Raw genomic sequence first — 18,519 nt, forward strand, 5'->3', positions numbered from 1 at the left:
CAAGATACAGTTAATATGTCTAGTTACATTTTTTTATCAACCACATTACCAGATGTGCAATACAAAAATGACTGTATCATAAACCATAATAACTACATGATGTCACTACAACTGAGTTAAAGTTTCTGTGAGTATGTAGCTATTTCTGCACATTATCATGTCAGCTTTTAACTCAATTTCTTGTAATAAAGTGCACATAGAAACTAATACATATCTTTCTGAATTGTATCTTAAACCCACTGATGACCTTAGTTTGCTCTGCCTCTATGTCAACAAAATGCATAAACACAAGAGATTCACATACTAACTTTGGTGCAAACATACAAACCTCAAAACAAATTTAGTGTTTTCTGTCTTGCCAGCTCCTGATTCTCCAGAGACTATGATGGATTGACTCATCTTAAGCACTTTCATGTCACGGAATGCTTTATCAGCTTAAAAAGAAGAATATGGTTAACATGACAAAAATTAATACTCAGCAGAATTGCAAGGATAAAGTTAAGCTACAATGCAGAAAATTAAATGTAACATTTTCAGGAATAGAAACTAAATGTTTACAATTAAATTAATTATAGTTTATTAAATTCTGTTTTCCTTTAATTTATACTACAGTTGTAATTCTTCCAACACTGACATGTAAGAACTCAAAGTCTTGGAAACAAAGGCCTACTCAACTTTTTCTAGAATAAAACAAAACAAAATCAACAATCTAGAGCTAAATCTTTTTAATTAAATGTATTTGCAAAATAGTAGTCTGTGTTAATTTTATATATATTTTTAAAGGGAAACATTCAGGTGTACTTTGCAACAAGTAACATCTGAAGAAACTAGGAAAAAAATCTCTCTTATTATGCAGCAGATACTAATACTCCAGCTAATTTTATTTTTTATTTCAAAATAAAATACAAAACAGTGAGAAGGCCTTTAACATGTCAAACTTTGATTATAGTTTCCAATTATTTTTTATTTTCAAAAGTGACTGGAATCAGATTTAAGCCATAAATAACATTTCAATGTACTTTCTGTCTGTAACACAAGCATATAAAAAGAAACAGTGAATGTGCTCTGGCAACATAATTTAAGGCAAAGAAAATTACTACACTGAAAGACAGTGCCAATCATTATTATGCCTTTTTCACTTATAAAATTTGAATTTCTTTATTTCTTTTTTAGGTTTTTTTAATGGTTGCAAATTATATTTAAATTGCTTAGACTTAAACACTGGAAGCGCAGAATAAGCCTAATAGAGTTGTCACAGTTGCTCATTTACAAGTTCTTCAAAAAGATGAGAAGATTTGCAATTTTAGCCATCAGTGGTTTTATTTTATAATAGTTCAAAATAAGTTAATTACTGCTACAGGTGGCAATTTACAGATAACTCTGAAGTATTCAATGTTTGTTTTTTAAGAGACAAATACAGGCTCAATACATACCAATTGCAAAAACATGTGGTGGCAATGTTCCCAGCGATTTACCCTGGTACTTTTTAATAGTATCTGAAGAGTAAAACTTAGGTATATCAAAGTATGGATTCACTGCAATAAGAATGTTGGCTACATAGGTCTGTGAAGAAAACAATGAACAGCAAATTACTAGGCAGTATCCAAGCAAGTGGTTAACAGCATTCATCTATTACTATTACAGACTGTAGCCTCCATATAACAATTGCATTTATGATCCTCTCCAGCTAATGCAAACACCAGACAGGATATATTTTTACAGTTCCTTTAATTATCTTCTCAGCATTTCCATGAAATTATCCTGGGAAAATTCCCTAACCACTGAGCTGTGGAGTATGTCCTGAATCTGACCTTTCTCCCAGTCTCCTTTTAAATTATTTCCTATTGTCTGCATTACTGGATCAAGGACAGGACGCCAAAACCTCCTGCTCAAAAGCAAATCAACTAAGCTCATGGATAGCATAACGCACGGTCCTCCAGTGAGGAGGATAGCTTTTCAATATCTAATGGAAGCAACTCAGCAGGAAGGACTGACAGGATCCTGCCTGGGAATGCATTCAAGCCAGGCAATAAAGCATTCAGCCAAAAGAAAATTAGCTATAGCTGCTTCCACAGAGAGAAATACAGAATGCAAATGCTCTCTTCCGGAGAAGGCATTTGAGAAGAATCTCAGAAAAAGGCTGCTTTCCACCTTTCCATAGGACAAGGAAGACTGAAAAGAGGGGGTTTTTTAATGTTTCTGAAAGAAACTCTTATAGCTCAGTTATAATTGCCAGGTTACATAGAGGAAAGAAGAGGGGTCAGAATCAAATTAAAAATCACATTTGCAGGAAAAGATCTGAAGAAAATGAGGTAAACCTTCAGCTGAATAACTTATTGCTTTGTTGTTACTGAGAATGTCCCTAGAAGACTAAAATTTGGAAACTATTGTGTGATATATTAATAGAAGACTGGAACACACAATATATGATGATTCTTTAGTAGTTCTATTTTCAGCACTTATTTCACCAAAGGAAAACTTTCCTTCAAGAGTTGCAAATACTAACTTTCCTTTTAATAACAAGATAATATTGTTAACCAGGATTTTTAAAAAGGCATAAAACTGTTCACAAGGGAAATGTAGTTAAATTATAAACTGAAAAAAAAAGTCTTTCTTTTTTTCCTTCAGAAAATACATGTGTTCTGGACAACATATTAGTAGTACTTGTTTACACTGAAGAAAGGCTTTATGAACTACTATCCTACCTTATGAAAATACTATCCTATCCCATGATCAGTTCATATTCAGAATTTTACTTCCTTGGGGGTTTTTATTGTTTGGTTGGGTTTCTTTAAGGATTATTTCTCCAGAGCAGCATTCAAATGGCCATTTTTATTTATTTATATTTTAAAGCTGGTGCTTGATCTTGAGCCATAAAAAATTTAAAGCTATGTAAATTAACTGCAACAGAAGAAAACAATTATACTTTCTTTTTATATTTATATAAAAGGGTTTAGCTAAATTAATTTTATAATATGTGCTAAAAGAAAAGTTCATTATTTTAACACAGACACTTTAAAATATGTGGAACTGTTTTGTATTATCCCTAGCCAGCTTTCTATTAGGGAAAAAAAAATAAGAAAGAAAGAAAACTCTTATCTTCTGTTTCACAGCTGTCAGTATCTGGGCAGATGGCAAGGACAAAATGTAATTTAGTCAGAATTCATTAAGTACAATTAGGCAATTTGATAGCAATATAAAAGATTAAGATGGACATCTGAGCTAGGAGGTGTCAAAGACGGCACCTGTTTGCTTCGTTCAAAAATAATGAAGAAAGAAAACCATCTTTGTTAACAGTGAAATAAGTTACCTGTAGGAACATTTGTGATACAAAGCTGTGCTATGGTTGCACACAAACAGTCATGTAGAGAAAAACCTACTGCTCTGCCTGCTAAAAATCAGTTGGGATTCTGATCTAAAAGTATAATATAAGGAAAAAAAGCAAAAAAAAGACCTACAACCTTGACCTTTCCACATTAGCAGTTCTGTTACAAGGAAAAAAAACAGAAGGGGAAACACTTGGTGAATTTTTGAAAGGACATATCCATTAGATTGGTTGTCATGACACAGAATACTTACGTAAATTCTGTCCTTACTGTACCGAACTTTGATATTGTGAAGGAGAGTGGCTTCATTTAAATACATCAGAGAGCCTGCAAGTAAAAAACAATCACATACCATTAAGAGCTCAGGACTACCTTTAAGTACAGAAAAAAACCTAAATCTTCAATTAAGGAGAATTTTCTTCCCCTCTCTTTGTTTACAGTTTAACCCTATCATTTCTTCACACTGTCTTGAGACAGGAGTACTGACTCTATATACATTTTAAAAACCACAAACCTGCTCTTAACTGTACAACTGGAGTTACAGAAAGCTGCTGAACAAAGAATTGGACTGCAGAAGCCTCAAATACAGGCTCTGCTCAGTGTAAGCTGCTTTAACCAGCCTGTCAGTCAAACATGGTGCATCTGCCTTCACACCAGCCTCTAAGCACAGAAACTGCTGCCTACCAAAATCCCCACCAATGACTATTTCCTTCCTTCCAATTCCCCTCTCCAATCTCAGCCACAGTGTCCCCAGGGTGATGCCACCCAACTGACATTTGGAGTAACAGCTGGCTTCTGGTGATTTTTGAATTGATGAATATAAACATCTAATCTGGATCTGGAAGCAGCAGCAGCAGCATCACAATACCAGGCACTAACCCTTCCCTGCTTCAGTTCTGAATTTTGTGAGTACTAGGCCTCCTCAGAGAAACTGTTAGGGGGAAAAAAATGCTAACACATCAAAACTTAGCTGTATCTTTCTCCTTTGTTCTTTACCATAAAACACCTGACCCTGAGATTAGCTCATTTGGTTAGAGCACAGTGCTACCAAGACCAGTGTTGTGGGATTGATCCTTCTATGGGCTAATATTAATTTAAAAGCTAGACTCAATGACCATTGTGGGTCCTTTCCAGATCAGAACATTCTGTGATTCTGTAACTGCTGAAATGTTACAGGGCGGTCCCACCCACAGAAAGCTTCAGACTTTACAGGTTCACATTCTGGCAAAGCTGGTCCTTGTTTTCAGCTACAAAGCCCTGGAAAGTGTCAGCAGCCTTAATTACAGAGGTAATTTTCAGTTCCCACTATAACACTGTTAAAAATATTTTCCCTAAACCAAATGAGGGCACTACTCATTACACAGCCTTCATTTTAAAATATGCTCAATACTTTTTATCTCTCTGCTTCAAGTCAAATGTACAACACTATTTTGTGTAGTGACAACTGACAGACTGCCACACTGATAAACCTTACAGTAATACAGGACAAAAACTTCTATCCATCCAACTACTGTGGATGGAATAAGCACTGTACCAATAATGTCTTTTCTTTTTAAGGAAAGACTGGACATGGCACTTAATGCCACAGTGGAGTTGACACGGTGGTGTTAGGTCAGAGGTTGGACTCAGTGATCTCAGAGGTCTTTTCCAACCTAATTGGTTCTGTGACTCTGTAATAGTAACCACTAGCTTGCACCTCACACAAGTGTCACATACACACCTCTTATCTATAATGACTAACAAAGTTGTTTTATGTTGAACTGACACCCTTTCTCAAGGGCTGCAGCAGCAAAGTATTCTAACTTATTTACACAAATGTGCAGAAAGGGCTGCCAGTTTGTATGACCTAAAGTCAACCTGCCCAGCCACCTTGCCCCGCAAGGTTACCTGAAGTTCAGTAAGCAGCTCTTAACATCTCTTTCAACACTCCTCCTGCTGAACTGGCAAAGGAAAATGGGAGCTTCTCAAAAACATCTGTGTTTCTGTTTTGCATCTTTTACCCTTCCTCCTGCACTGGACTGAGGAGTGGAGGTGGCTCTGTCCCCTCCTTATCTGCACTAGACTGGCCTGAAGCAAAGTCAGGTTAACCAGCAAATTGCAGCCTCCCTTTGGCTTGCATAGCTCTCCTGAATAACAGCCCTTCCCTCCATTACACGACTAAATACAGCTTTGTTTCAAATATCTGGAATAATTTGCACTTCTCAAAGGACTTTGTAGCTTCTGGTTTGTTCAGAAGAAACCACCTTCCTCCACAAAACCCCTTGCACTGATATTCCTGTGCTGGCAGAAGCACACAAGGCACGCTTTAGCTTCACCCTAGGTAAACTCTCCCTTTGGATCATAACAGCCTTGAAATCATGGCTGTGCACAATTGTTTCATGAAACAGCAGGCTGGCCCCTATCCCCACAGTTCCTCCTCTGCCAGCATAGCAGACACACATTCCCCCACAAGCCCACAGTCACCGGGAGCTGCAGCAGCCGAGCACAGACACCCGGTGCTGCTCAGCAGGACTCGTCTTCCCCTGCCCGGGCATTCTCAGTTCACATGCCTGAGAAAATGGCACTGGGACCACAGATTGCAGGTCTGCCTTCACCTCTTTTATTGGGGTCATCCCAAGAGAAAGAGACATTAAAAGGAAATGGGCCAGAAACAGAAACTCCTGCTTGCTCTAATGAAAGTTGAAGTCTCCTTCTGTCCCTCTATGTGCCTGGGAGGGGACGGGGGAGTGGTAAAAAATTAGCAAACTTGAAGTCATTTGGATCCTCAGTATTGAGATGAGAAATTATTACATAGTAATTGTCTATCAACACCCTTGACCATATCTTTGTAGGAACTTGTCTGAGTTTGCAGTATTGTAAAGGAAGCAGTAAATCATCAACTTTTTATTAGGTTGCTTATCTCAAAAGCAAAGGACCCCAGATTTCATCGTGTCCTCAGTGCCCTCATCGCAATTAAAGCAGCTATACCTGCAGACTCTGCGCAATAGGAGCTTGCTCCCCAAGGGAATGCCACCACCTCAAGACATGCAAACTAAGGCTTATGTCAGCAAATTCAAAATGCATCTTCTTTAGAATAAATCCTTTGGAAGAGGCATCCATATCCAAAGGCAAAGGAAGTCCCCGGAGAGAGAGAGAATTCTGAATATTCATATGGCTCGTGTCTAAATATAACCAGTGTATATATGTGCATTTAGTTCTCCATATATTTACTTCCACACACACATAGTTCACATAAGTGAAGTGAAGCACTAAAAACTAGGAAATGTCAATGCCAAATTCACTCACAGTGGCTCTCCTGCTCATACCACAAAGAAGGGTTTCTATTGAAAATTATTTTATGAAGTAATTGCAAGGCTCTGCATCTGTAGAACTGGGGTTTTTTTAACAGTCTTATCCAATACCCTGTCCTTTTACTCACCTTTCAGGATTTTTTAGAACAGTTTTATAAGCACTCAGTATAGTTGCTTTTCTTAGAAATCAATGATACCAAACACAAATACTCTCGGACACAGAAGGAAATTGAATTTGGGATTCACACATCCTGCAAATGAACTGCAACTTCTGAGCAGCAAGTTAGAGTATACTGGAAAGTTAAAATAATGTTTGATACAGAAGGGATTATTGAACAAAGGATTTTTAAGTTTTATCTTCTCACAAAGCCAAAGAAGATATTTTCTTTGACTAACTTAGTTGAATAGTATTCTGTTGGAATCTTAAATTATTTCCATAATCTCATTCCAAATTTCAATTCCCTGACCAGGACACAGAGTGTCAGGACATCTCAGTAAAACCATTGTGACAGATGCACAGATAAAGTGCATTTCCCTAACAATCCCCCATGTACAGAGAATACAGATACCAGCTTCGAAAAGTTTGAACCCACATCCTTATTGCAAAAATATAAGCAGCAGGAAGCAAGGCTACCAACTTGATTCTAACCACACTGCACCATCTAAGTCAGGGCATAAGATTCAGATCTCATCTTTTTGTTTCTCATGGAGAAGCTGTAACAGCTGCATTTCCTGTCATGGGATGCAAATACTAAACCCTATTACAGGATGGGAACTGTGCTTACATCACCTAGACCAGACCCCTAGCCTTTATTTTAAACTAAGAACAATAGAAGGTTTTTTTGCCCACTATTTACAAAATCTTCAGTATTTTCACCAAGCAGTAAACACTATAGGAAATGTTGAAAAGACTTGCTTTCATCAGTATTCAAGACAGGAGAGGCTCTGTGATCTGCTCATATAGAGTGCAGCAACAGCAAAACATTTAACAGTTGTCTGAAATCACAGCACTCACTCAGCTTTCTCAGTATTCTCTCCCCTCTCCCCAGATTTGACAACTGTTTCTATCCACCTAACTACAAAATACTCAATAAAACAAAAGCCCTGCAGATCAACAGGGACATTTATTATACAAGCTCACCTCAAAACTCCTTCTCCACCAGCATTCCTATATCCAATTCAAGTCTATCCTTTTTAGTGGTCCTGATAGGTCTAGATTCCCATCCCCAGTTTTGGGAAGGTAATCTTAAAACTAATATTCCATTACCTCTACTTCCACAGGAATGCTATCTGAGAAATTCCTTAAATGCAAGAAAATGCTATACAAATGCAGGTGCTGATAAAGACACTGAGGCTTTGGTCACACTATAGAAAGTATAGTTACACCCATAATGCTGAATGGAATATTTCTGAAGTCAAGCAACAGTTCTATATGGGAATCATGTAACTGTCCATTCCTCTCAAGTGTTCATATGAAAACTAAAAACCACATTAAATTATATTTTAAACGGGCTTCCTTTAAGAAGTTTAAAGGACTAGCAAAGATCATACATAAATTCAAAGAAAGACAACCAGGAAGAAAGAGGAAGCTTGTAAGGAAACAATATTCATTTCATTGCATATATTTTTTTCAAATGCAAAATTTATTTTTAAATTCATAACTTACAATTATCTTCCACATCCTTTTTGCTGTCCTCCTCTGCAGGAAACACTTGGTTGATAGCAGCCTGGAAAGTCTGTTAGATAAGAAACATTAACATTGTCAGAATTCCATAAAATAGAAATATAGTTCAAAGACATCTCATGCAATCATACAAGTGAGTGCACTGTAATTATGCATGATTTCAAATGAAGTCACCAGCTTTACACTTCAGAATTGGAAATTTTACTGAGTTACTAGATGCAGACAAAAAGTGCTGCATTTATATTACTACACTACATTATAAAATGAATTCACTGTAATATATATTTTAGTGCAATAATATTTGATTCTCAGGTGAAAAATTGCATGTCATACTGTGCAATACAAAAAATAAGACTAAAAAAGTAATCCAAAGGTAACAGCATTGTAAATGACACACAATTTCCTCAGTTTTGCAAGGAAGAAAGAATAAAATGCAAATCATTAGTTCAGTCAAAGGACTGTGATGTTGTTATGATAGGCTGTTTTAAAATATTCCTACTTAAAATATTAATGTTCAATACATAACATCCTCTGTATCACCAAATACTGTAGCTTTGGTTATTGTTCTTTGGTTTTTTTTTTCTTCAATAAATCAATAAAACAAGACCTTCCTTCAACCCTTGTATTCCACTTATACAAAACGACCATTTATCAAGTGTTCACATCCAACTGGAAAAATTCATAACAAAAGCATCTTTGTTTCTTTTTTCATCTCCAGAAATCATAATTTATATTGCTGTAAAAAGGAAGGAAAAACATCCAAGCAAGTATGCATTACAGCATCTGCACAAAAATACCTATTGTACAAAGGAAATTTTTAATTCTACTTTTTTTTTGTTTACTGTAGTAACAGCTCGTTTAAGCTAGCAATGAATGAACAAAACCCCTGTTGTACCAATTAAACATGACAGCCACCATGCCACTGCAGGCACAGGCTCCTTTTCCCCGTGGAAATGGAGACAAGAAGTCTGGTCCAATATTTGAAAAGGCAACCAACTGGATCTAAAGAATGAACTTAATAAACAAACATGTTTGCTTGTTTGTACTCAGCAAGGTAGTCCCATGAGAAACATCTCAATGGGAAATTTAGGAGAAAGACAGCAACTTGTTTCATATTTTCTTGGGCACAACAGTCTGAGAGGTCCTGGGGCTTACACCATCATTAACAGCCACAAATTGCAACTCTCTTTGAAGTGGGAAGAGTTAAAAATGTCTCAGAGCAGAACTAATTGCTGCCAGACGGAAAGCATTAAATCTACAGTATCCCTTCCCTACCAAGTTATCATAAAGTATGCAATTTGTAGCCATAATAAAATATATTATCATCCCTTTATCAGGATCTAATGCAAAAAAATATGTACAAGATGTTTTCCTAAGAGAAACAAAGCTGCTCGATGACGTTGGAACATCTGAACATCCATAACACAAACTTCCTCCAAAATATTCTTTATCAGAGATTGTGAGGGCCATGGAAGCCTTCAATGTCTTTACCTACCTCAGAAAGATGCCTGCTGCTATTCAGAGTTTTAGCAGGGCAGAGATTCACCACACCCTTTTCTCCCTCTCACAGTATTACAGTAACTATATATCATCATCATCATTTTCTCTACAAGTTTGTCAACACTGAAGGTAAATCTTGTTTGGTAAAGATGTATTGGAATACAACACTTCCCTACGTGATCAGTTCCCTGTGCGTGAAACAGTGGGAAAGTTTAAAAAAAATATGACGAGCTTCACAAAAATGTAACTTCACTTCTTGTTCTTGTCTGCTGATGTGTAAACCCATTAATCACTAACAAAGACAGGAGAGATTTCCAGCTATTCTGTGAGACTCTTCATAAACTTCTGATACTTTAAAATTTCTGGAGCTGAAGTCAGCCATACTAGAACTGTCTCAGAAGACAAATGGCTTTTTCAATGTCCTCACCACTAAGCCTTCTGAGTCAAGATAAATTTAAAGGAAAAAAAACCACAAACAACCCCTCCCCCCACCAAAAAAAACAATTCAGAGAATTGATGCTGTCTTCTTATCTCCTATCTGAAAGTTAATGCTTTTCTGTTGGGCTTTTTAGATAAGAACATAGGTACAGTTTCAACATGTAAAAAAAAATTTCACTGCCGTACATCACATTTGGAATACTTTATGTAAAGTAAGGTACTTGTCACATAGATAAGTATGATAGCTAGACATGCACTGCTCCAAGTATTAAAATCTAGTATTTTAAAAAGAAAATAAGCTAATAATCTAATCTATCAATAAGAAAATATCCAAAGAAATTTTTTATTATATTTTACTATTTTTAAATTTTTTAAACAATTATTTTAAATAAAAAAACCTTCAGATACTTGAGGGAAGACTTCTGCACTAATCATAACTTAGGACAAGTTTGTTCTAAGGGAGTGGAGAGGATATTAATCTTATGAGACAATAAAATGGTCTTAGGAAGCAAAACAAGGTTTAGGGCATTCTGAAAGGGTTTTTTTTGTTGTCTTTGTAATGAAGCAACCCTTGAAATCCAATGGCAATTTTAACTATTCTCCCAGAAACTAGATGAGTGAAAAAAGATATCTTTCCATTCAAGCAGGATCTTCTTTCTACCATGTAATCCAATATGTGTAACCATGCCTTCCTTTATACCTTCCAGATACAGACAGGAGACATCCCTACTCTCAGCTGTATTTCACAAATCAACCTACAGCAGTACAAACCATGTGTAAGACAGACAAGAGCACATCTCACTTGTGCAAGCAAGTTGTGCTCACTGTATAAAAAAAAAAAGAACAAACAAAACCACCTTAGCTTGAAGCACTGAACTTTGAACATTCTGATCCTTACTTTCAAAGTACATTTATTCTTTTATACTTAGCTGGGAAAAATACCTTTCTGGTTATTCACAGCATACCAGAGCAGGTGGCCCATAAAGCCTTCCATGACCCTTTAGAAGTGGCACAGAGCCATAAGGTACCTCTCAGTCGATGGCAGGAGGGATGTCAGCGAGTGCCTGCAGCACCTCACACCCTCCCAGTGACTGCCAGAAACTCGTGACTGCTGATGCTCTAAGAAGTGCCTGCCCCCTACTCCTCTGGGCCCCATGGTGCCCAGAATGGCATCTCAAGGTGCAACCCCTTCCAGTGCATCTCTTCCTAATCACTTTATTTACATTTGCTACCTCCAAGAAAAGAGTAAATCCCCCGTTTAGCAATTTCACTGTCATTTGCCTTGTCCTTGTTTTAGCCTCAAAGAAGAATAAGATATATGCAACAGGATCCAAGATTACGAATCCCAGTACATTCATAAAAGAACACTTTAAGGAGAAATGAAAGCACAATACTAGTTGAATTTAATAGCTGATTCCCTCTCTACCTGCCTCCTTCCTTGTACCACCAGCATGTGACTGCTGGTGGGCCATGGGCCAGGACTGCCAGCTCTGGTACAACCGATCCAGTTTGGAGCCTGTTCTCAGGGCAGGACTCCAGCTCTAGGTGCGACCATGCTCATTAGCAAAGCACTCTCCAGTTTCTCTGGCTGTTTTTTCCTGGTATTTATTTTCCAGTCCTAGCATTTATAAACCTTACAAGTCAATGATCTACTTTTTGGGAAAAGGTTCCCATCATGTAACACATGCACCCTCTGTTCCAGTAAAACACTCCTGCGGCTCACCGTACTGTACATGCAGGGCAGGCTGGGTGACTCAGATCCCCAGCTCCCTTAGACACACAGTTCTGCACAGAGCTGTAAACACTTGGGATGGGCTATGGTGCCCAAAACTGCTACTGCCGGCGTTTAAGTGAATTGGTGTGTTGGACCTTCGCAGAGTCTGGACTGGCTAACTTGGTTTCATAATGAAATGTGAAGCAACCTGCCGCCACAATGGCCTCAGCTCCTCTGCCCCCCTTCCACTGCTTTCTGCCATCCTGAAAACTTTCCACTTCTTCCAGTTGGATCTGTTCTCTGACCTGGTTTGGGGTGTCAGGCACAGCTCGGCAGGCGGAGCTGGGAGGGTGCCACTCTGCAGTGCCAGAGCTGGCCACGGATGGGGATGGGAGGGAGGGGTTTAAGACATGGTGAAACTGCTGCCTTGCAGCATATACTGCAGCTATTGACAACAGTGTCATAAAAGGCAATAATCAAACACATGCATACACATTTCCTTTTCAGACTGTGACCTCTGGCAAGCTACCAGTGCCTACAGAGAATACATATGACATGGTAATGACCCAGATTAAAAAATAATAATAAGTTGCACTGCCGGGATATGTTTACAAGATCAGGTTACTCCTCTCCTCCCTGTAATTATCATGGGCAACTCCAGAGCTGCTGGATCACGCATTCTTGCTGAAGTGCACTTCTGAACTACCATTTTAAGAAAACAAAGTGACAATGAGTATTAATGCTGACTACTTCAAATGAGTGGTCTAAGTGCACAAGGACAGAGTCGTCTTAAAAAGTCAAAAAGCAATGAGAAATATTTCTCGAAAAAGAAACCAATGACACCTTGAAAAGACTGAGAAGGTAATGAAGAAAACCTTTTAGTCCACCTTTATAAATATATGGTTAATCAATTAAGTTGGATAGTTTAAAATACAGGACCATAATCTCTATTTAGACTGTGAAGTGTTTGTTCCCTTAGCTGAATGAACATTAGGCTCTTAATTGATCTGCTTAATTCAAAACAGCCAACAGCAGAATAACAAACTCCCTAGACAAATGAGATTTTTTTTGTTGTTGAGAAAACCATGAAACAAACTATTTGTATTTTAGGATCATTTTTTGGTTTTTGTTTTTTTTTTTTAATTATTTATGGTCCCTGAAAGGAGCATATGTTAGAAATAAATAGTGACTCGGAAACATCATTATTATTGTTTCTGTTTCAGTGTAAAGGCTTTTGCTCCTTATGGCATCAGGACCATTGGGGAATATAAACAGAAACAGCAGTGGGGGTGAAATTTATTTACGTCATTTTCATATTACCCATAGATCTGGAATATTTAATATCCTTGTCTGAATAATCTTGCTCCTCCTCAAACTGACAAATGAATACTACTGCTACTACTAAACCTATATACACTTTATCTATCTCACTCAAAAGTCAATTGTTACACTTTCTTTGTATTTCTAAGGAAGGCAAAATCAACTTCCTGTCCAAGATGCACAAAAAAGAAAGCCTTCAATCATTCTCCCAAAAGGAAGGACTGCTGCATAACCTTTTGACTGTGACAAGGCATTCTCTCCTACTGCTGACATAAAAAAAAAAGACAACAAAACACATTGTTGTCTTTTTTTCATCCTTGAACACAAGAAAAACCAAAACTATTAGAAAGGGCACAAAAAATATATTCAAAAGACTGAAACCACAATTTTTAAGGCAATGCTAATCTTTTTCTAGCTAGTACAACCCAGGAATCTGACCATCTGAATTAGGATAATTGATAGCTTCAAGGTGCTTCCTGTAGAAACTGACATTTAGTTACGACATACTGAGTCTGAAAGATGTCATGATAAATCAAGCCACTGGAACACACTAATTAGGATGAATTAGGTCTTCATTTTAAAAGTTACATTTATTTGACTTTAATTTGATGTAGCAATTCCACAGCACCTTTTTTTATCATATTACTTCTCAAGGCACTTGAGTTAAGAGGATTCATCTCTCAGTCTTCATCAGTCTAATGGTGTCTAATCTGAGCCAGGGCCCAGCACATCCCTGTAGGACGCTTCCCATGCATGTAAGGAAAAAGAGAGAAGCTAATCTAACAGCAGGCTCTTCATCAGTGTCTAATTGAGAAAATTAAAGCATACAGTACTGAATCAAATGGCTACAGAGATTCAAAGCTCCTCTCTTTCATGAGCACACACTCCATGCACATGCAGATAATTGACAAATACGTGCTTCTCGTCAGTGTGAGAGGTCCATTGCAATACAAGCTAAAGCTGAACAAAGATCCTTAGCCAAACCTAGAATAGAAAGCTGATTTTCCACTCCTTCAGGCTGTGTGCAGTTGAAGATAGTGGCAAAGACCTGGACTACAGGTAAGGTGGTTTCTTTGTATATTTTTTCTCTATTCCTTTGTTTGTGACACACTTACCTTGCCTTTCTGATTCAAAGGTTCAATAGTTAAGTTGTCAGGGCCAATGTCCACAATCATCCCCATCTGAAACCCATCAGTTGGGTGTGGAGCCCAAACGGGCTTCCCGTCTTCCATTGTGGGATCTATCCAGTATTTCCTGTAAGAAAAAATAAAACTAAAATTAATCAAAAAATTTTGTATACAAATTGAATAAACCAACAGGATTTATGACAGACTTTAGTTTATTATGTTTATTTCTATTATTCAGTATGAAAGGAGACAGCCCCTGCAGACTGGAGCCAGCCTTTCTCCAACTCGCAATGCTTCACCTACAGAGGACACCCCTTGGATTTCAGCATGGACAAGACTGAAGACCAGAATCATTTTTCACAGGATCCACACACTGCTCCCTGAAGTTCTTTGTCCAGCCTCCCTAACTTGTGAATCAAGAAGGGAGTCTATCTCGTGATCAAAGTAGAAGTGGAAGATAGATTCAAAGCCAAGACTATACTAGGAGTGTATGTATGTACACATATATGGATACACATGTAAAGACACACATATATATTTGCATGTGCATGCAGTCAGTCATATGACTAATGGCTACTTGTCTGTATTTGAGCTGGTGTACAAATATTTGTATTTTTGCAACAGCACACGTTGAGGCATGTGAGCAGAAATCCAGTCTCTTGGCATTTGAGACGAATGTGTTCACTCTTTTTGTGTGGCTGAACATATGGCTTTCAAATAACCCACAAATATATTTGGTCTCAATTGATTTATCATCCTGTAAGTCTTTTAAGGGCTGACCCTCATGATACTATAACATTACAGGTCTTCCTCTTAAGGAATGATTTTCTATTAAAAAATGATATGAAAATTGTTTAAAAAATAATTTTTATCTGCAAGTGAAAAAGATGCACAGGTCAAGATAGTCAAACCTTATGCTCCTCAAGTTATACTGCTAAATAAGCTCCCAATTAAAAGGGAGTACTTGATTGCACGCAATACTCATTGAGCTAACCAGGAAAATTGCCAAGGTTGGCACACTCTGAATGGCTAATGGTGCCATTTAAAATATGCTGAATTGGTCCCTTTTTTAGTGTTTGGTTGGTTTTAGGGGTTTTTTTGTTGGCTTGGTTTTGGTTTCTTTTAAACCTACTTTATAGTCCTTACCCTAATAAGAATAGAGTCCACTCAGCTTAAAAGGCTCACTTCTCCTTGCTGTTCCTTACTCCTCTCTAAAACTCATTCACCTACTAAACTGACATGTTTTAGTGATTCCAAAATTTGTAAAAAGTAATCTCATACCACCAAGGTGTAACTTGCCTCTCTCAGCATGAAAGAAATGAGCCTGCCAAGCAGCAAAGAAAACACTGGCAACAAACTCCAGAAGCTAAGGGAAAGCCTGGGAGAGTGTCCCACATTTTTCTTTTCCCATATCTGAAGGAAAAAGAAGATCCAAAATTTCTCACGAACAATGAAGGCTACTGATTCCTTTGCCATGAGCAGCCGCAAGGAAAAAGAGTGATTGGCCCACCAGAAAGCTGTACAACTACAAGCAGAAAAGGACATCCTTGCCCCTCAGAGGATCTGTCACCACATGCTGCACATAACCTGCTTTTTACTGCCTCCAAGGATAGGTCAGAAAAGTTGGAAGGGAAGGAAAAGGCTGGCTGTGATCTCTTTGAGAATGCTGCTGGTCTTAGTTAACAGCAAGCTGTCTTATTCCTTGGCAACTTTAATGTGAAATATTGATGAAAACTTGTGATTTACTATTCTCCCATGTACAAAACATAGTAAGTTCTTTTAACTACACACGGAAAGTTATGTTCTAAAACCTCCAGTATCACATTTTCTCCTGTTTACTTCCACCCTTTCGCCACAGCCCATGAACTCTACAAAACAGCATCTTCATCATGTGTTGCCATCACTATACGATAAATCCTGTAAACAACATCTGTATTCACTCACAACTGGCTGCTGGCCATTTTTTCTTTATTTTATGATACTGAAAAAGGAATTTCTTTCCAGCCAGACCTGACCTCTAGATCCAACTGCCATTGTGGGCATAGTTGCTAAACAGCTGAGTTTATTTCTGGATATAACCAAGCCTTCATTTCTTCACAAACCTATCATTTGCTTTTAAAATGCTAGTTCAAAACAGTAGTTAAACGATATGTCACACAACCACTAAAAACAAGGCTGTCTTTTACAGCCCGAGTACCATGGTCAGGGCTCCGGACATAACCATGTTGCACGAGAAACAAACCCTAAAATTTCTGCCAAGACTTCAGCAGAAGTAGGAATCCAACCTCCCCAGTTCACATCCAGATGCTTCTGCTTTGTTCACTGACAGGCCTTTTTGCATTCTTACCTATTCTGAAGGCAACTTCATACTTCATTAATAAATTATGACAGAGGAGTGTCACAAGCTGAAAAAATCCTCTTGAAGGACAGAGCAGTGGTTGAATTCAGCCATCGCCAGGAAACACAAATTTAAGAAAAGTACCTGAGGCTTTGCAAGCATCTAAGACACCATTGGATGAAAGGAATCTAAATACAAGTGAGTCATTTATTAATGGGACAATTAATTTTAATAAATACAGTCTTCTGGCTGAGAAGTGACGTAAAACCAGTTGTAACATTTTGGGTTTAGCACCACTTCATCTCTGTCAGCTGGGACTCTGGCAGGGAGCACAATGAAATTGGATATCAAAACCTCCCAGGTATTACCTGCTCTATTATTTACACCCCCATTTGATGTATTGTGCCATTGCCTTGGGACAGGCGCAGGACGCCTAGTCCTGAACAAGCTCCTGAATAGCCAGTTTACAGACCAGCATTTCACAGTGAACAGAAACTACCAGTGGGAACAAACTTTTTTCCCGATATGCATCCATCTAAATCCAATCTACATGCAGTCTGTCACACAGCTAAACACACCATTTCTGAAAACAATGAAAGCAAAGAGACTCATGCCCAGGCTAAAAGCTCTAAGGCAACAAATTTAACAGCAATACCACAAAACACAAGGAGTAACCTGGATGGTGCTTCCAAAAAAGGAGACAAAATAAGTTATCATCCACATTTGTATTTGTATATATGCACTTAACATACATTAATTGATTTTAAGTTGCTGGATCATTTTGGTCTCCACAATTAAGACATCTCCAAAATGAGGAAGATAATTTGCAAAGGTTATGCTTAGAAGTGGGAAGCCAGATCCCCTTTTCTCTTTCTATATAGAAGGACCTCAGGAGTATTGGAGTTTTTCTCTCTGTTGAGCACAAGAGGGATAGTAATAAAATAAGCCTTTGCCTGAAGCTGGTAAACTTAATAGCTATTCCTTCAAATGTCAGATTTTATTTCTTTATAATTGGTATGTAGTAATAGACCTTTCCTTAATTATCAATAAGAGTATTTAACACATTCAGCACTGGCTAAACACTAGAACTAGTGTTTAAACAACTTGGAAGACAAATCACTGCCCAGATTCAGAGAAAAACATCCACCAATATTTCTGTAACTTTTTTTCTGCACTATTATTCCCCCTTTTGGAGAATGTTTAATGACATTTTTTTCTCAAAAAAAATTATCTACGTAGCACATTGTGTATAGGAAACAACTAAGAATTCCTCAGTTGAAAGTTAGCACACTATGCTCCTCCCACTTATGTTTACCTAAGTAGTATTGATTTTAAAATAATGTAATACAACTACATTTGGGTGTTATAGACTATTTAAATAGAAATTAAATGCTACCATCTGGTGAAAGAATTCTACAAAGGCAAAATATACTAATGCAATTTTAAACCTGTTGCCAGAGCCCAGAGGCAAGCATTTGCATGATCTGATCCTACTTACAATCCTATGAACAGTCTGCTATACCAAGGCACTGTACTGATTGCTCAATTAAACTAATTAAAACAAATGAAAAATTAGACTTCATTAAATAATCAACAGTAACTCACTAAAATGGCTAAGTCCGAGGAAAATAAACTAATTAGAATAGGTATAGTAGTAAATTATCATTGTAAACCAATGTTTTTTTAATATTAAAACCACCTTGCACTTGTGTGTTTAAGAGCTGCCCAAAATTCTGCTGATTACAGCAGGCAAATGAGACTGATCTGGGAAATGTCCTATAA

General features: G+C 37.6%; 1 protein-coding gene across 1 annotated transcript in view; it reads right to left on the reverse strand.

The window, feature by feature from the left end:
* The window catches only part of MYO6 (myosin VI), a 102,409-nt gene that overhangs the window by 58,677 nt on the left and 25,213 nt on the right, over positions 1–18,519 (reverse strand). The window contains exons 2-6 of the mRNA XM_030944459.1: positions 14,388–14,526; positions 8,283–8,352; positions 3,580–3,653; positions 1,434–1,563; positions 329–434 (exon numbers count right to left, since the gene is read on the reverse strand). Of these exons, the coding sequence (XP_030800319.1) occupies positions 329–434; positions 1,434–1,563; positions 3,580–3,653; positions 8,283–8,352; positions 14,388–14,504 (497 nt within the window). The 5' untranslated portion in view covers positions 14,505–14,526. The remainder of the gene's footprint in view (positions 1–328; positions 435–1,433; positions 1,564–3,579; positions 3,654–8,282; positions 8,353–14,387; positions 14,527–18,519) is intronic.

This window comes from Camarhynchus parvulus, chromosome 3 (genome assembly GCF_901933205.1).
Source record: "Camarhynchus parvulus chromosome 3, STF_HiC, whole genome shotgun sequence".
In the NCBI taxonomy this organism is placed as follows: Eukaryota; Metazoa; Chordata; class Aves; order Passeriformes; family Thraupidae; genus Camarhynchus; species Camarhynchus parvulus.